The following is a 13,823-nucleotide window of genomic DNA, read 5'->3' as shown; positions in this document are numbered from 1 at the left end:
GTGAGCGTGGAAACTCCTCCCAGCACCGCGGAGGTCTTCCTGGCGTCCCATCATGCATCGCAACGACGCCTTGCTAGGAGGCACGTTTTGACCTCTTTGGTGACGACCGTCCCTTTGGAGCCAGCCCAAGAACGCATATCGTCCCTATAGCAACCGCGCCAAGTCCACGCGCAGACGGCGGGGGACAAGGGTCAAAAAGATCGCAAATTAGAAGCTGTCGCCGCGCCGAGTCTGCGGCGTCTGTGCGCTGGGCCTTTAAGGGTCACGTGGTTGCGCGCCAGCTCGTCTCCTCCTCCTCCTCCTCCTCCTCCTCCTCCTCCTCCTCCCCAGGCCCGAACGAGCTCCGCTGTGGACTGGAACCTCCCGGCCCGGCGGACTGTCTGGAGCACGGACGCTGCAGCCGGCTAGGCCGGTGCCCTTCCCCGGTAACTCCTTCCCAGCGTGACTCGCGGACGCGGCAGAGACGGGCCGGCCCCGGGATCTCGAGAGTTCCTGCTCGGCCGGCATCTCTGCTGGGCCCTGGGGGAACCAGGAACCGACAGGGCCGGGCCCCGGGCTCTCGAGAGGTGGCGGGGAGGGGGCCGTTTCCGGAAAGGTTGCGACCCCCAGCGGAAGCTCGAGGCGAAGCTCAGACCCGGAGCGGGCCGTAAAAGATGCTCCCCAGAGGGCTGGCAGCCCACCTGTTGGGCAGGTGGCCGCCCCCACCGAACTCGAGGCTGTCAGCTTAAGAACGTCACACCCCCGCACCCCTAGCTCTTGGCCCTCTAATTGGAGGAAGTTGATAACAGTAGTATAAAGCAATGACTGTAGTGCCGAGTAGTGATCATACTGAGTATCACTTACTGTTGATTCTGTGCTCAGTCAATACAATTTTCACATACATTCAATCCCCATGATAGTCCGTAATAGTTATGCCTAGCAAGTTTTAAGTAACTTGCCCAAGGTCATAAAGTGGTTGTTTGGATTCCGGTCCTAGTCTCATTCCATAGTCTATGTGCTTAACCACTAGTGGTTACCTCGGGGCTGCTAACTGCTAGGTCAGCAGTTCAAACCCGCCAACCCCTCCGAGGGAGAAAGAACAGGCTTTCTGCTCCCATGAAGATTGACCGCCTCGGAAACCCACAGAGGCAGTTCTACCCTGTCCTATTGGGTTGAGATGAGTCAAAAGCAGCTAGGTGGCAGCAAGCGAGACATTCCCATTTTATAGCTCGTGAATTGATCCCCAAACACTTAAGATCAAAAGGGTTGCCTTTGCAAGAAACTGGTTTGTTTGAGGAGTTTATTGAACATGCATGCAGCCCTGGACATTGGTCATCAGAATTAGTTAATCCCTTTCATGAGCGCTCCTGGGCAGCATTTGACTTCCACTTGTCAAAATCTGCTGCAGTGACAGCTTTGCCCCCTTTGAGAAAGGTGTCACATTAGAGACTTGAACCTCCAAAATCTATTTATGAAACATAAACATAACTAGCTGATGGCCCTTGGAGGGGGGAGTCATTGTATAGTGAGTTTTATTTAGCACCTGTTTAAGTGACATGTGCTTAAAGAAAGTTGGCACTATTCTGTCAGAATAAACAATATAATTTATTAAGTAGTCGCTTTAGTTTTCTTTGTGTTTATTTTTTAAAGCCAGTCAAATTCAGCAGTGGGGGTTTGTACACCAACTGTAGAGACACTAGCGTTAAAACGCTCTGATAACCGACTACCATCGGACCAGCCAGTCGCTTTCGTTTCTATGTATATTTCCCCACATTTGTTTGCTTATTATTTCTTCATCTCATTCATTTTTTAGACATTTCTAAGACTTTCCCAAAGATTCTGGAACGTTGCTATTCTGACTGCTCACCTTTTCATCTTGCTTGGGGTATTCGAAAAATAGTAGAGATCGTTGATGTAAGAGAGAGGGTCCAACAGCTTGATACTTTACCTGAAAAATACCTTTTATTTTGTGTCTCATCCATATATCTTATGTCTTTATCTTTAAAAAAAAAAAAAAGGCCTGCCCTGCTGTCTGCCACAGAAACTTACTGCTTCTTCAATCATTTCAGCTCTGGAAAGGAAGAGAAATGGAAGTGAAAAAGTTGGGCATTTCCTGGCAATTCTTGATAGTTCTGGTTCTAATCCTGCAAATTCTGTCTGCGTTGGATTTTGACCCATACAGAGTCCTAGGGGTCAGCCGGACAGCCAGTCAGGCTGATATTAAAAAGGCTTATAAGAAGCTCGCCCGGGAATGGTAGGTGAAACAAAGAAAAAACAGCTTAATATAAGCTAAGCAGTTTTAGCGGGGGATGAAACCCTAAATTACAATAAGTTTGATGTGTCTCTGTCTTTCTATTATATTCACACACACATATGTACATACAAACACATATCTATCTAGAATATTTGATGTGGGAAAATTAACTTGCATGGTACTCTAATTTTGAATGATGAGATCAAACCTGTATCATTTATGAAGCTCCTGCTTATGAGTCTTTGGACTTAAGAATTGCCGTAGATACTGTTTGCGTTGTGACTGATACGGTAGAATGTGATCTATAATTAAAGAAGAAAAACTGCCCACTGATCGGCAATGAGAAGGTTCCCTTCCCAGGATAGGTTACTCGTGATGTAACTCCAAGTAGACTGATTACTAAAAATGAGCACAATCTAATCCGAGTCTCCAAGTTGTTAATTTTTTAAGCTTTTAGTATTGTCCCTGATTTTTAAAAAATATTCATAACCATAACTTTAAACCAATGTCGTATGGGGGAAAAATCAGAAGTTAGCAAGGTCACAGTAAATATGAAACGTATTTTGGACAAATGTCATCCTTTCTCATGTCAATGCTTGGGCCATGGCAAAGAAGCAGAAGTGTTGGATTATGCCGCTGACGGGGAGCTGAGGAAGGAGGGATAGAAAGGATGCAGGCAGGGTGACCTAACCGCAGCATGAGCATTGCCTGCATGCTGGACTCCAGGTTCTGTGCTTTTTGTTTCATTCCAACCCTACAGCTACCCTGTGAGGAAGGGCAGTACTGTCCCTGTTCTACAGGTGCAGAAATCGAGGCTCAGGATGATTAAGTATATATTTACGCCTGCATTCCAGAGTTTGACCTGCACCAACAGGTAGTTCATCGGGTTTGTGTTGTTGCTTGGTTGTTTTTACACTCTCCTACCCACCAAAAATAGGGGAGAGCAGGTTCGCATTTGGGTGGAAAGGAGTTGCCTGAGATAGCAGGAAGCCATGGAGCCGCAAAGCTGCCACAAGCAAATGACACTGCAGGCTGTGCGTGGCTCTGGCTGGCACCGTTACTCACCAGTGGGAAGAATGTATCTATCAAACTGCTTGCGATGGAGGCAAAATGTAGTTTGAAACAATGTTTGGGCTAAGTAAATCTTTTAGACTGTTTTCATGTTAGGAATCCAGAAGTGGATGCTAAAACAGTATCCTTGATTCTGCTTGACGTCTTTCCAAGGACTCTGGAACTCCGGTTGCTCTCTGCACTATCACATGCTTGCCTGATCCTGCTTAAAGTAGAAATATCTAAATCTACAGTTGATTGATACAGAGCCACAGTTTGGGGGGACAAGGTACAGCCTTCAGTGACATTTTAAGGGCAAAAATGATAACTTCGTGTATGCAGAGCCTATTACAATTAACAGTTTGGGTTTTTCTGTCTTCGGAGCTGAAAAGGATGCGATGAGGCTAACTGAGTCACATGCTCCTCTTCGGTATATGATTATAGTCTCAATAGGAGGAGAATAGCGCCATCCCAGGAGTGTTGAAATCTTACTTGACCCTTGTATCTCCACGGTGTTGTTTGTCCATGTTTTGGTTGTGGCATTGTTCTTTCACTGACTTCCTTTAATTCTCACATGATTATGATTATGCAACTCCTAGTGTGTCCCAGAGTTTGCATTTTTAGAACGAGCTTTAGCAAGAAGAGATGCATTCATTTTGACCTGGGTCTGTAACTAGCTATGCTTTTGCTGCTTCATGCTGTTTCCCCGGGACTTTCTCCTTGCTTAGTAAAACCCTTTGAAATCCGTTTTGCCTTCAGGAAAGACATGTTTCTCTACTGATGATTGCATTTTAAGGTAGGTGCTTTTGCAAAATAAGTATTTCCACCCTGAGGGGGTGGAAAAGGCACTATCAAATCTGGCCAAATGGGTATAGCCTGGTTCAATCAATCTAGTTCTTTACTGGGTACCTTTCTCTACCTCCATTTGGTTTTCCTTTAGAGTGAGCTGGACAGCCAGCAGATACCACGCCCGGTATTTTCTTCCCTTTGACATGGAAATGATGCTTCTCGCTGTTCTTGAAATAATTTCAGATGCACTGACCAGCAGCACACAGTGCTTTCTTAGGGTTGAACTTAATCCTTTTCTGAATGTCTTCCCATGGTGTGTCCTGCAACTCGGGCCTTATAAGCTGAAAGCTGTCTCCTGGTTTCCTCCTGCTTTGGGGGCCCGGTTTCCTCTATTTCATGATCTGTGGTTTCTCACCCAGCTGCCTTCAGGGCTTGGTCTTTGGTTCCCTGACCTTTAAAGCTCCCTCGCCACCCTTCTTCTGTAAAATTCTATCTGTTAAATCTTCCTTTGTTCCATTGCATGATTTTGTCTTTTTCAGTCTTTAACTGAAGTTTGCATATTGAAAACTGTGTTAGTTGGGTGGACTAGAGAAACAAATTCGTAGACACTCAGGTATACAAGAGCTTTGTATAAAAGAGCAATTGTATATTGAGAAAACATCCCAGGTCAGTCCAGATCAAGTCCATACGTTCAATATTAGTCCATATGTCTGATATTAGTCTATAAATTCCTCTTCAGACTTAACACATGCAGTGATGCCAGTGGGTGGAAAGTCTTGTGGATCCAGTGGCGGTAGAAGCATCTCAGCTCTGGCATGGGTCTCTAGGTGGCTCCTCCAGCTCCAGGGCTCTGGCTCCATCAGTGGAGCTCTATCCATCTTGTCAACAGTGTCCCGCCTCCAGGGAGGAAGACAGAAGTTCCCAGAATCCTCAGAACAAGGCAATGCCCACACAGAGGCTTTACTGGCTATAACCTGATTGACAGGCTAGACTCCACCACTTCCTCAAGTTGACAGGCGATTATGTAACTGCCACAGAAACACGTTTACTTTATTTTTTGTCATCCAGAAGCATCTTGTTGCCCTGAGTCGCACCGTTTCCATTATGCCTGGCTAAGTTGTTTTCCTCCTACCCGTCTTCCTAACAAGCATTAAAGGGTTAGGTTAAGAGAAGAATGATGTTTACACTCAACCTCTCAGCTTCTAGAGCTGTCAGAATATGCAGTCTAATTCATTTAACATGTGTCTGCTAGACAACAGTGGTCAAATTATAGGGGGGTTTTGTTTTGTTTTTTAAAGGTCCAGTGTATTCGATGCTGTTTTCAGTAGTCATTTGCTTCTAGGGGACTCTTTCTTTACTTGAGCCTTAGCTAAAAGATATGTCCTCAAAATGAGCAGGAAAGATTACATTAAAAATAAGTGCTGTAATGCAGAGGCCTTCCAAGAAAGGAACGTTGCAGAATCAATCCACACAAAACACAGATCTAGATCTGAGGGGAGGCCCTGAGGAAGTAAAGTCCTGCCCTTACATTCCAGAGCTTTAAAGTCCCCAAAGTTCCAGTTGGTGTAAACACAGGAAGATTGCAGAATATATGGCAGCAAGTTGGGCACAGTTAATTGCCAGCTGAGTATAATACCAAATGTTGATGTTTTTGTGGCAACTGTGGAAGATTTGATGCAGTCTAATATTAGCTGAAGTCAGTGTTCAGAAACTAGCCTTTTCTCCCCTCTTAAACTTGTGGCCTTGATTCTAATATCCATTTACTTGTAAAAAGGCCAGTCCTGGACAGAATGGAATGATCAAGGTATTCATATTGAAAATCAAGACGTTCTTATTTGAAAGTCAGCAGCAAGATACCATAGGGAGCCTGGCTGTTAGTAAGCAAATTCATGGGGCGGCCTGAAAGCTGCTGCTGCTGCTGCCGCCTTCCTACGTTGCCCAAAGAAATGCCAACGTTGGGGTGAAGTGCTGCCTTTATCTTGGATGAGGCAGGGCTGCTTACAAAGAAGGGACCTGAGCCTCCAGCCACCCTGCAGTGTGCTGGAGCATTGGAAAGACTGGGCCCGCCCCACCTTGCCTCTGTGAAATGCTTTAAAAATACACCCAGCCTGAGTGCTTTGGGAGAAATAGCCTGTTTTGAGCATCAGTTAGTACAGGCATATGAAACAACTGGTTGCTTCTACCATTTATTTCGAAATTGCCCCAAGCAGAATGGTCTGCCATCTGCCTGTGATGTAATAAACTGTGTCTCCAAGGATGTTATGAAGGTAAACCAGCCCCCCACAACTAATCACAGGTTTGGTAGGCACAATCGTACAGTTGAGATATATAAAGATTATAGTAAAGTCATAAGGAAACAGGAGAGATGGGAGAGAGAGAGTAAACAGAAGTCAGACACATTTCGTGGTAGCATGCTCACCTCAGCTCCTCTTGATGGTCCACGCGGAGCTGGGAGATGAGCAGGCAGGAGAGAGAGCACGAGGTTCTATTTCTAAGCAAAGCTTACACATCTTTGGGGGCATGCAAGACTCCTGATTACAGGTAATGATCTACGTCACAGGAAGGGGTGGTAACATAGGCAATACAAGCAATAGGAGGGCGATGACTTAGGGGTGTACACGCAATAGTAAAGGGAGAGAAAGGGGGTACATATGTGGCAAGATGGGCGGACCCTAGACTCTATAGTAGCCTAACCTTAGTCATCCTTGAGTGGTCCCGGGCTTGCCTTTGGGCTCTCCTTCAAGGGAACAATATCAGAAGGGAGTGGGCCCTACTCAGGGTGAGTCAGATTATTCAGTCTGGTTGTTTTAGATGGCTGATACCCTTAAGGAGAATAACCTCTGACCAACTTTAGTTGGCCTCCTAGTGTACAGTCATTTACATGTGTAGCAAGCAGCGTCTTGGGTTTGGCAGATACTTGGGGGAGACAACTGGGGGGAAATCTTCTGTATCCCACAGGATGTTAACTGGCCAGGAGTGAAAAATTAAACCTAATCTTGTTTCCCCATTTTGTGTTTCAGGCATCCTGACAAAAACAAAGATCCTGGAGCCGAAGACAAGTTCATTCAAATTAGTAAGGCTTATGAGGTACCGTGCCAAACTCTGATGCACCCACTGGCCTGTATAAACTGGCCTTAGGCCCTCCGTCTCCTGAGGTCTCCTCAGAAAAGGCATTTCCCCAGCCCTTGACCCAGTTTCTAGAAGATGGCAGAGAGAACGGATTTGGCCACATCCGTTATGTGGAAACAAGTGCCTGAACACTTCAGCTCTTGAACTGCCTGACCTCTTTCCAAAGGCTTTCATTGGAAATGTAGAGTTACCTGGAGTACAGGTCTCTACTGCCCTTTAGAAACTTACATGAAAGAATTACAGACCAACTTCTCTCACGCTACGTTACAAATACCCAGAATTTGTACAGTTTTCCAACACGTCAGTTCAGCAGGTGGTTCTGCAATGTGAAAGTCAGGTCCTGGCTTCCTTTGGGAAGAAATAATATGGTGATCGGTGCATAGGAATGACACGCCACCCTAAAGCAGAGTCTTGCACGGGTTTTAGACTTCCAAGTTGTTTTTTAAGGAAAACCAAGTTAACTAGCAGACAAGATTCAAGGCTGTGGCCACTTTGGTTTTCACAGCATCCCTTGCTGTGCTTTGAATTAACGCCAAGGCATCACTGAGCTCATTTTCTTGCGATGAAGCCCTGGCCATCGGCGTTGTGTCAAGTTACTGGCTTTACTGATGTAAACTCACCAGTGTTCTGTGGCTCAGAAAGGTTTCGTGCTAATATAGAGCGCACGTATCTGACTGACTAGAGTGTTTATTTCAGTCCTGAATTACCGTCTGTTTTCTATTGAGGGAAGAGTTTCTGGGAATATGTAATGTCTTGATGTTTGCATGTACAGAGGTATGTGTTGCTTATCCATTTGAGCACCAGCTGACTCCATATATGTCCATGGCCCTTTGAGAGTCTCATAGAATTCAGAAATTCCAATCAGAGATGGACCATCGCAGACAGACCTAGCTGAGTACTGTGATCTAGAACTCTGATCTGTTGCTGGCTGCATCCCAACCCCAGGGTAGCAGGGGGAGGAAGTCCCGGCACCCATCCACGCTTGCCTCAGGCAGGAGCTGTGCAGATACCAGAGCTACCAAGGTATGGCACCTGCTGGCCCAGCCCAAGACCGGCTTCCTCCCCAGCGGCCTCTGAGGAGTGGTCCAGGGCTTGACGACAGCGGGAGGAGAAATAAGAAAGGCAGCCAGCTGCTTGATGACCGAGGCGTGGAGTGCAGGCAGGGGCCAGACGCAGCTCTGGGTGTGACCAGGCAGTGGCCGGGCAGCAGCAGTGGCGGCAGTGCCAGAGTTTGCAAAGTGCCTGGGCTCCGGCAACTCCTGCCCACATCTCTCCTGTGTGTACTGTGCTGTTCACAGAGCCTATCCAATCACACAGCGTCCTGTTTCTGAGAACAGATCAAAGGCAGTGAACTTGTCATTTCACTCTATGTCTTCTAAGCTGCTTCCTTATACATTTCTTTTCATTGCTTTCTTACAGATCCTTTCCAATGAGGAAAAGAGATCAAACTATGACCACTATGGGGATGCTGGGGAGAACCAGGGCTACCAGAAGCAGCAGCGAGAGTATCGCTTCCGCCATTTCCATGAGAATTTTTATTTTGATGAGTCGTTTTTTCACTTCCCTTTCAACTCTGAGCGGCGGGACTCCGTCGATGAAAAGTATTTATTGCACTTTTCACATTACGTGAACGAAGTGGTGCCAGATAGCTTCAAGAAGCCCTACCTCATAAAGATCACCTCAGACTGGTGCTTCAGCTGTATCCATATCGAGCCCGTGTGGAAAGAAGTCGCTCAAGAACTGGAAGACATAGGTAAGGTCATCGTGGTCTTTGGACGTGGTCGTGTATCAGCGAAGGGGACTTGTAAACTCTTGAATTAGATGGGCTGTTGGGGAGAAAGCGCCATTGGTATCATTTTTCCTCACAAGCTCGTGGAAATTGGAATTGTGCAGAGGCACATTTTCAGAGAGGGGAGAGGCATAAGCCACTTCCATTTTGCATTAGTACCTTGAAACGTTTGTCTGTCTAATTTCCCAATGTCTGGTGTGGGACCTAATAAATAAGAGAAGCTCAGAAATTAACAGATTGAACCCAGCAGCTGAGCATCAGTTGTAACACCTGTGCATCTTGCACATAAATCTGACGATACTTGTGATTTCACTCATAATGGCCATGGGTGCCCAGATTCCTAACCAACCCAACCTGCTGAGAGTCAGCTCTGACTCAGAGCCACCCTGTAAGACAGAGAATGGTCCCGTGGGGTTTCCTTCGCAGAGAAGACTGCCTCCTCTGCCTCCCACGGAGCGCTGATGGGTCCGTCACTGACCTTGCAGGAGCAGCCTGTGCCACCACGGCTCTTCCTTTCTTTTCCTTCTTTTTATCATTTTATCGGGTGCTCTTCCAGCACTCATAACAGTATCATTCCATAGTTCAATCACGTCCAGCCGGATTGTACAATTGCTGCCACAGTTTCCAGATAATCTTGACATTGTCTCCCCTTCACCCACCTCCACTCCTTGGTGTACTTGCTGCCTCTAGAGTCATGATTAGCCCCTTCTTAGTCCATGTTTATTGACTAGTGCCTGGACACAGGACCATCAAAACCCAAGCCCACTGCCAGTGAGTTGATGCCAACTCACAGCGAGCCTATGGGGCTGAGCAGAATTGGCCCCTGTGGGTTTCCAAGGCCGTCGGCCTTTACGAGAGCAGCCTCAGCTGCCTCCTACAGCACGGCTGATGGAATTGAACTGCTGACCTTGCAGTTAGCAGCCCAGTACTTTGCCCACAACACCACTAGAGATCCAAAGAGGATATTTATTTGAATAACTCCTGAAAGTTGGAATCACTGTGTCTGTTTTGAAAGTGCCAGCAGACCTGTTTGACACAGGGACCTGGGCTTCTCTGCAGAGCACATACTGCTGAAAACATCAGCTCAGTGATTCTAAATAGGAACCCTAATCTCCTCTGAGAAGCCTGGAGGTGCTCAGGCTTGTAAAAGACGTCCCTGAAGCCGAATCAAGAAGTTCTTAGACGCTGAGGGAATATGGTTAGCACGGTAGGTGTCAGTAGGTGCGTGCTGTTGATGCTTAGGTGAATGGTTAAGAAGGTGAAGCCAGGTACAAGCCGCCGAGCTGAACAGCTGTCTTCGTGATAAAGCCCACCGCAGTGTCTGCGGCGCGGCGCTAGTGCTCTGCCCGGGGTTGGCATGAATGCCAATAGCAAAGCATACTCGTTGCACTAGTCCGTGATTTAGTGCGGTAATGCATTTTCACCAACATCATTTTCCGCGTGCCAGGCCAGCGTAGATGACGAGAGGTGGCGTAGATGGCAGAGTGGTGATTAACACAGGCTGCGGAGTTGGGTAGGCCATGGTTTCCATCTCAGCGCTGCCAATCCTCGGACAAATTGCTGAACCCAAGTTTGTTCATCTCCAAACCAAAAATAAGCAAAGAAACTCACTGCCATCGAGCCGATTCTGACCTCTGGTGACCCTGTAGGACGTGCGGGTAGAACCGCCCTGTGGACTTCAGAGACTGTGACTCTTCATGGAATAGAAAGTCTCTCCTTTTCCCGAGGAGCCGTTGAAGTTTCGAACTACTGACCTTATGGTTAGCCGCCCAACAAGTAACCACTGCACCATCAGGTCCCCTCATCTCCACAAGTGGGTGATGACACCAAACTAGCGTAGTCTCATTAGAGATTCCATGACGGGGGACAGGTGTTTCTTCAAAGTACATGCTTTGAGGAAGTGCTGACTTATGGTTAGCCTCCGCCGAACACTGTAACCCACTGACCCAGCAGGGTTCCTAATAAGCACTTACAAAAGAAACTTAGCAAATTGCTGGTCCACTGGGTTTTCTGGTTTGCAAAACTCTTTTTTAAGTGCCTGTTGTACAAGTCTTTTTTGTAAATATTTCTTAAATGCATTATTCTACTCTGATTATTAACTGCCAGCTTTATTACAATTTTTTGAGCTGAGCTTTAAAAGGCGCTGAGTCTGCTGAGCAGAAACTGGAGGTGTAACTTCAACAGGGGACAGTGCACACTGAGAAACAAACATTCTGCACCCACAGAACAGCCAGCAGCTCCGTGTGGCTCAGGCCTAGGCTGTGCGTGAGAAAGGAGGGGTGGGGCAGGGCATGCTGGGAGCCAGGTAGTAAGGAACTTGAAACTCCAGGCTACGGAACTGGACTTTATTTTATAATGTGTAATAAAGCCAAGAAAACGTTTTACATAGAGGAGTGACCTGATCGTACTTCAGAAAGTCACCCGTTAAAGCTGTCTGAGGACAACTAAAGTGGGAGGAAATGCAAGAAAGTGACTCGCTCTGACAAGAGACAACCGCTAGGTTGAACGAGGGCAGTAGGAGTAGAGAGCTGTGGACAAAGGGTGTGTCAGAGAGAAGGCCATGGGGGCCTGAGAGGCCTGGGGTCTGGAGGTCGTGTGAGTATAAGAACTGAGGAAAGGGGAGGAGAAGGGCTCGAAACTGACTGCACTCCGACTTGAGCTCCTGACGTGGGGACACAGGAGAGAAGGGCTGGATTGAGGAGAAGTGGTGTGCGATGGTAACTACAACTTGAAGATCCTGAGTATAATGATGAAGAAACATAATACAAGCAGTACAGTCTCCACGCTCACTGCCATTGAGCCCATGGTCACTCCAAGCCGCCCTACAGGACAGAGTAGAACTGCCCCTGGGGGGTTCTGAGAGTCAACCTTTACGGAATAGAAAGCGTCATGTTTCTCCCACAGAGCGGCTGGTAGTTTGAACTGCTGACCTTGTGGTTAGCAGCCCAACACCATAACTATAGCACTAGGGTTCCTAATAATGGTAATAGTTCATGTTTATTGAGAGTTGACCATTTGCCAAGCACTATGATAAATATCACCTCGTTGTAAACAACCACCTGTGAGGCAGGCACTATGGTCACCTCTTTTTGTTTATATTTGAGGTGCTTAACTTACTTTGGGTACCTTGTCCAGGGTCAGACAGTTGACATTTGCCAGTGCCCACATTCGAACCTCGAACCCACGTAGTCTGTCTGCCTTTACAGCCGTGTATTCAGCCATGATGCTATACTGCCTCTCTGTCCCAAAACGCCTGATGATTGGGGATCTTGCTGTTCTTTGGGGTAGTTGTGTAGCATAAATCTGGCCCGTCACGGCTTAAAATGACAGGGATGGAAGACCCATTGAATGAAAATGTGATCTTTAGAATTAGTATCCACTGAGTTTTTTAGCCCGTTCCCCAGCCCACTCCCAAATAGTTTCTATGACAGGTTTTGACCGAATGCATTCAATTTATTAGGCTTATAGACCATTTTCCCCTTTGGAACTTTGAAATTGGTTAAAGATTTCTGATTGTTAGGTTCCACTTGCTCCAGTTGACACTGACATCAAGATGAGGGACAGTGGCCACGGCCAGTCCCTGTTCAGTTGAGGCAGCCCTACTCTTCCACACACAATGTTTCCATGCGAGGTGGGCAGAGCCAACAGCCTTAGAAAGAGCTGAGTGGTTTGGGAGTGCATAGACATTACCAGGCTATCGTAAAACAGCTGAATTACAACGACTGAACGAAGCAGAACCATTCTACCCAGAGGAAAAATGTAGGCAGAATCTAGAGTCATGCCATCTAGTTATTATAATAAGTAGCGCTAAAGCATCCAATATTTATAGACGTGAGTAGGCTATACAGCAGTGCTCAGAAATAGCATAGCTCCTGGCCTTAAGGAGCTTAACATTTACTTGAAGGGAAAATATGTGCACAGAGAATCAACAGGAGCCACACACTTCAAGTCCAGAACCATAAAATACTGCAGGAGCAAACAGAGGGTGACATGCTCATTTAAGATGTTTAGTTAATTAATTAATTAGATGGTTTTTTGACCAAAATTATGTACCAAGTACTGTATTACACTAAAAATACTATATATACTCGTGTATAAGCCGACCCGAACATCAGCCGAGGCACCTAATATTACCACAAAAACTGCATTTAAAACTGTGCTGGAAAACTCGACAATACACGAGTATGTACAGCAAATAAATAACTCATTATCACCCAGTTGATCCTGATTTGTGGTGACCCTATAGGACAGAGCAGAACTGTGCCTAAGCGTTTCCAGGGCTGTCTGTCATCTTTATAGAGGTGGACTGTGATCATCTCTCCTGCCAGCTTTTCACTTAGCCGCTGAGCACTTTACCAGCGCACCACCAGGGCTCGCTCATATTAGACGTTAGTGAAGACGTATAAGAACTGTCATTTTTATTGAGCTCTTCAGTTGTCGGCATCGTACTAAGTGCTTTGTGGGGGTTCTATGTATTCCCAGAACAACCCAACGAGGGAGAAATGGTGATTGTCCCTACTTGACAGAAGGCTGAGACCCTACTCCACCATCACACTGCTAAGCAGCAGCTGTGTTGGACATGGGCCAGAGTCCACTCACTGAGCCACGGGCTGTACTGCTTAAGAAACACTAAAACTAGCCCCTGCTTTGCTCAGGAAACTCAGGAAGAGACTCCCTTCACCCACCTCACTCACTACAGCACAGTCCGTGCTTGCTGGGGCCAAGAATGATGAGCTTTTTGAAACTCAAAGGGCAATGTTAAGTAAATCTACTTTGGATGATGAGATGGTGATTATCTACAATCACATCTTACTTTTATATTTTGCTACCAAA

General features: G+C 46.6%; 1 protein-coding gene across 1 annotated transcript in view; it reads left to right on the top strand.

The window, feature by feature from the left end:
• The first annotated feature begins 341 nt into the window (after positions 1–341).
• DNAJC16 (DnaJ heat shock protein family (Hsp40) member C16) overlaps positions 342–13,823 on the top strand; it is a 56,378-nt gene continuing 42,896 nt past the window's right edge. Inside the window, exons 1-4 of the mRNA XM_030888029.2 lie at positions 342–425; positions 2,049–2,233; positions 7,093–7,159; positions 8,621–8,954. Of these exons, the coding sequence (XP_030743889.1) occupies positions 2,067–2,233; positions 7,093–7,159; positions 8,621–8,954 (568 nt within the window). The 5' untranslated portion in view covers positions 342–425; positions 2,049–2,066. The remainder of the gene's footprint in view (positions 426–2,048; positions 2,234–7,092; positions 7,160–8,620; positions 8,955–13,823) is intronic.

This window comes from Echinops telfairi, unplaced genomic scaffold (genome assembly GCF_000313985.2).
Source record: "Echinops telfairi isolate 266 unplaced genomic scaffold, ASM31398v2 ScPeMD7_7457;HRSCAF=8495, whole genome shotgun sequence".
NCBI classification, from domain to species: Eukaryota; Metazoa; Chordata; class Mammalia; order Afrosoricida; family Tenrecidae; genus Echinops; species Echinops telfairi.
The sequence above is the reverse complement of the archived record's forward strand: the minus strand, read 5'-3'. Positions and strand labels throughout refer to the sequence as shown.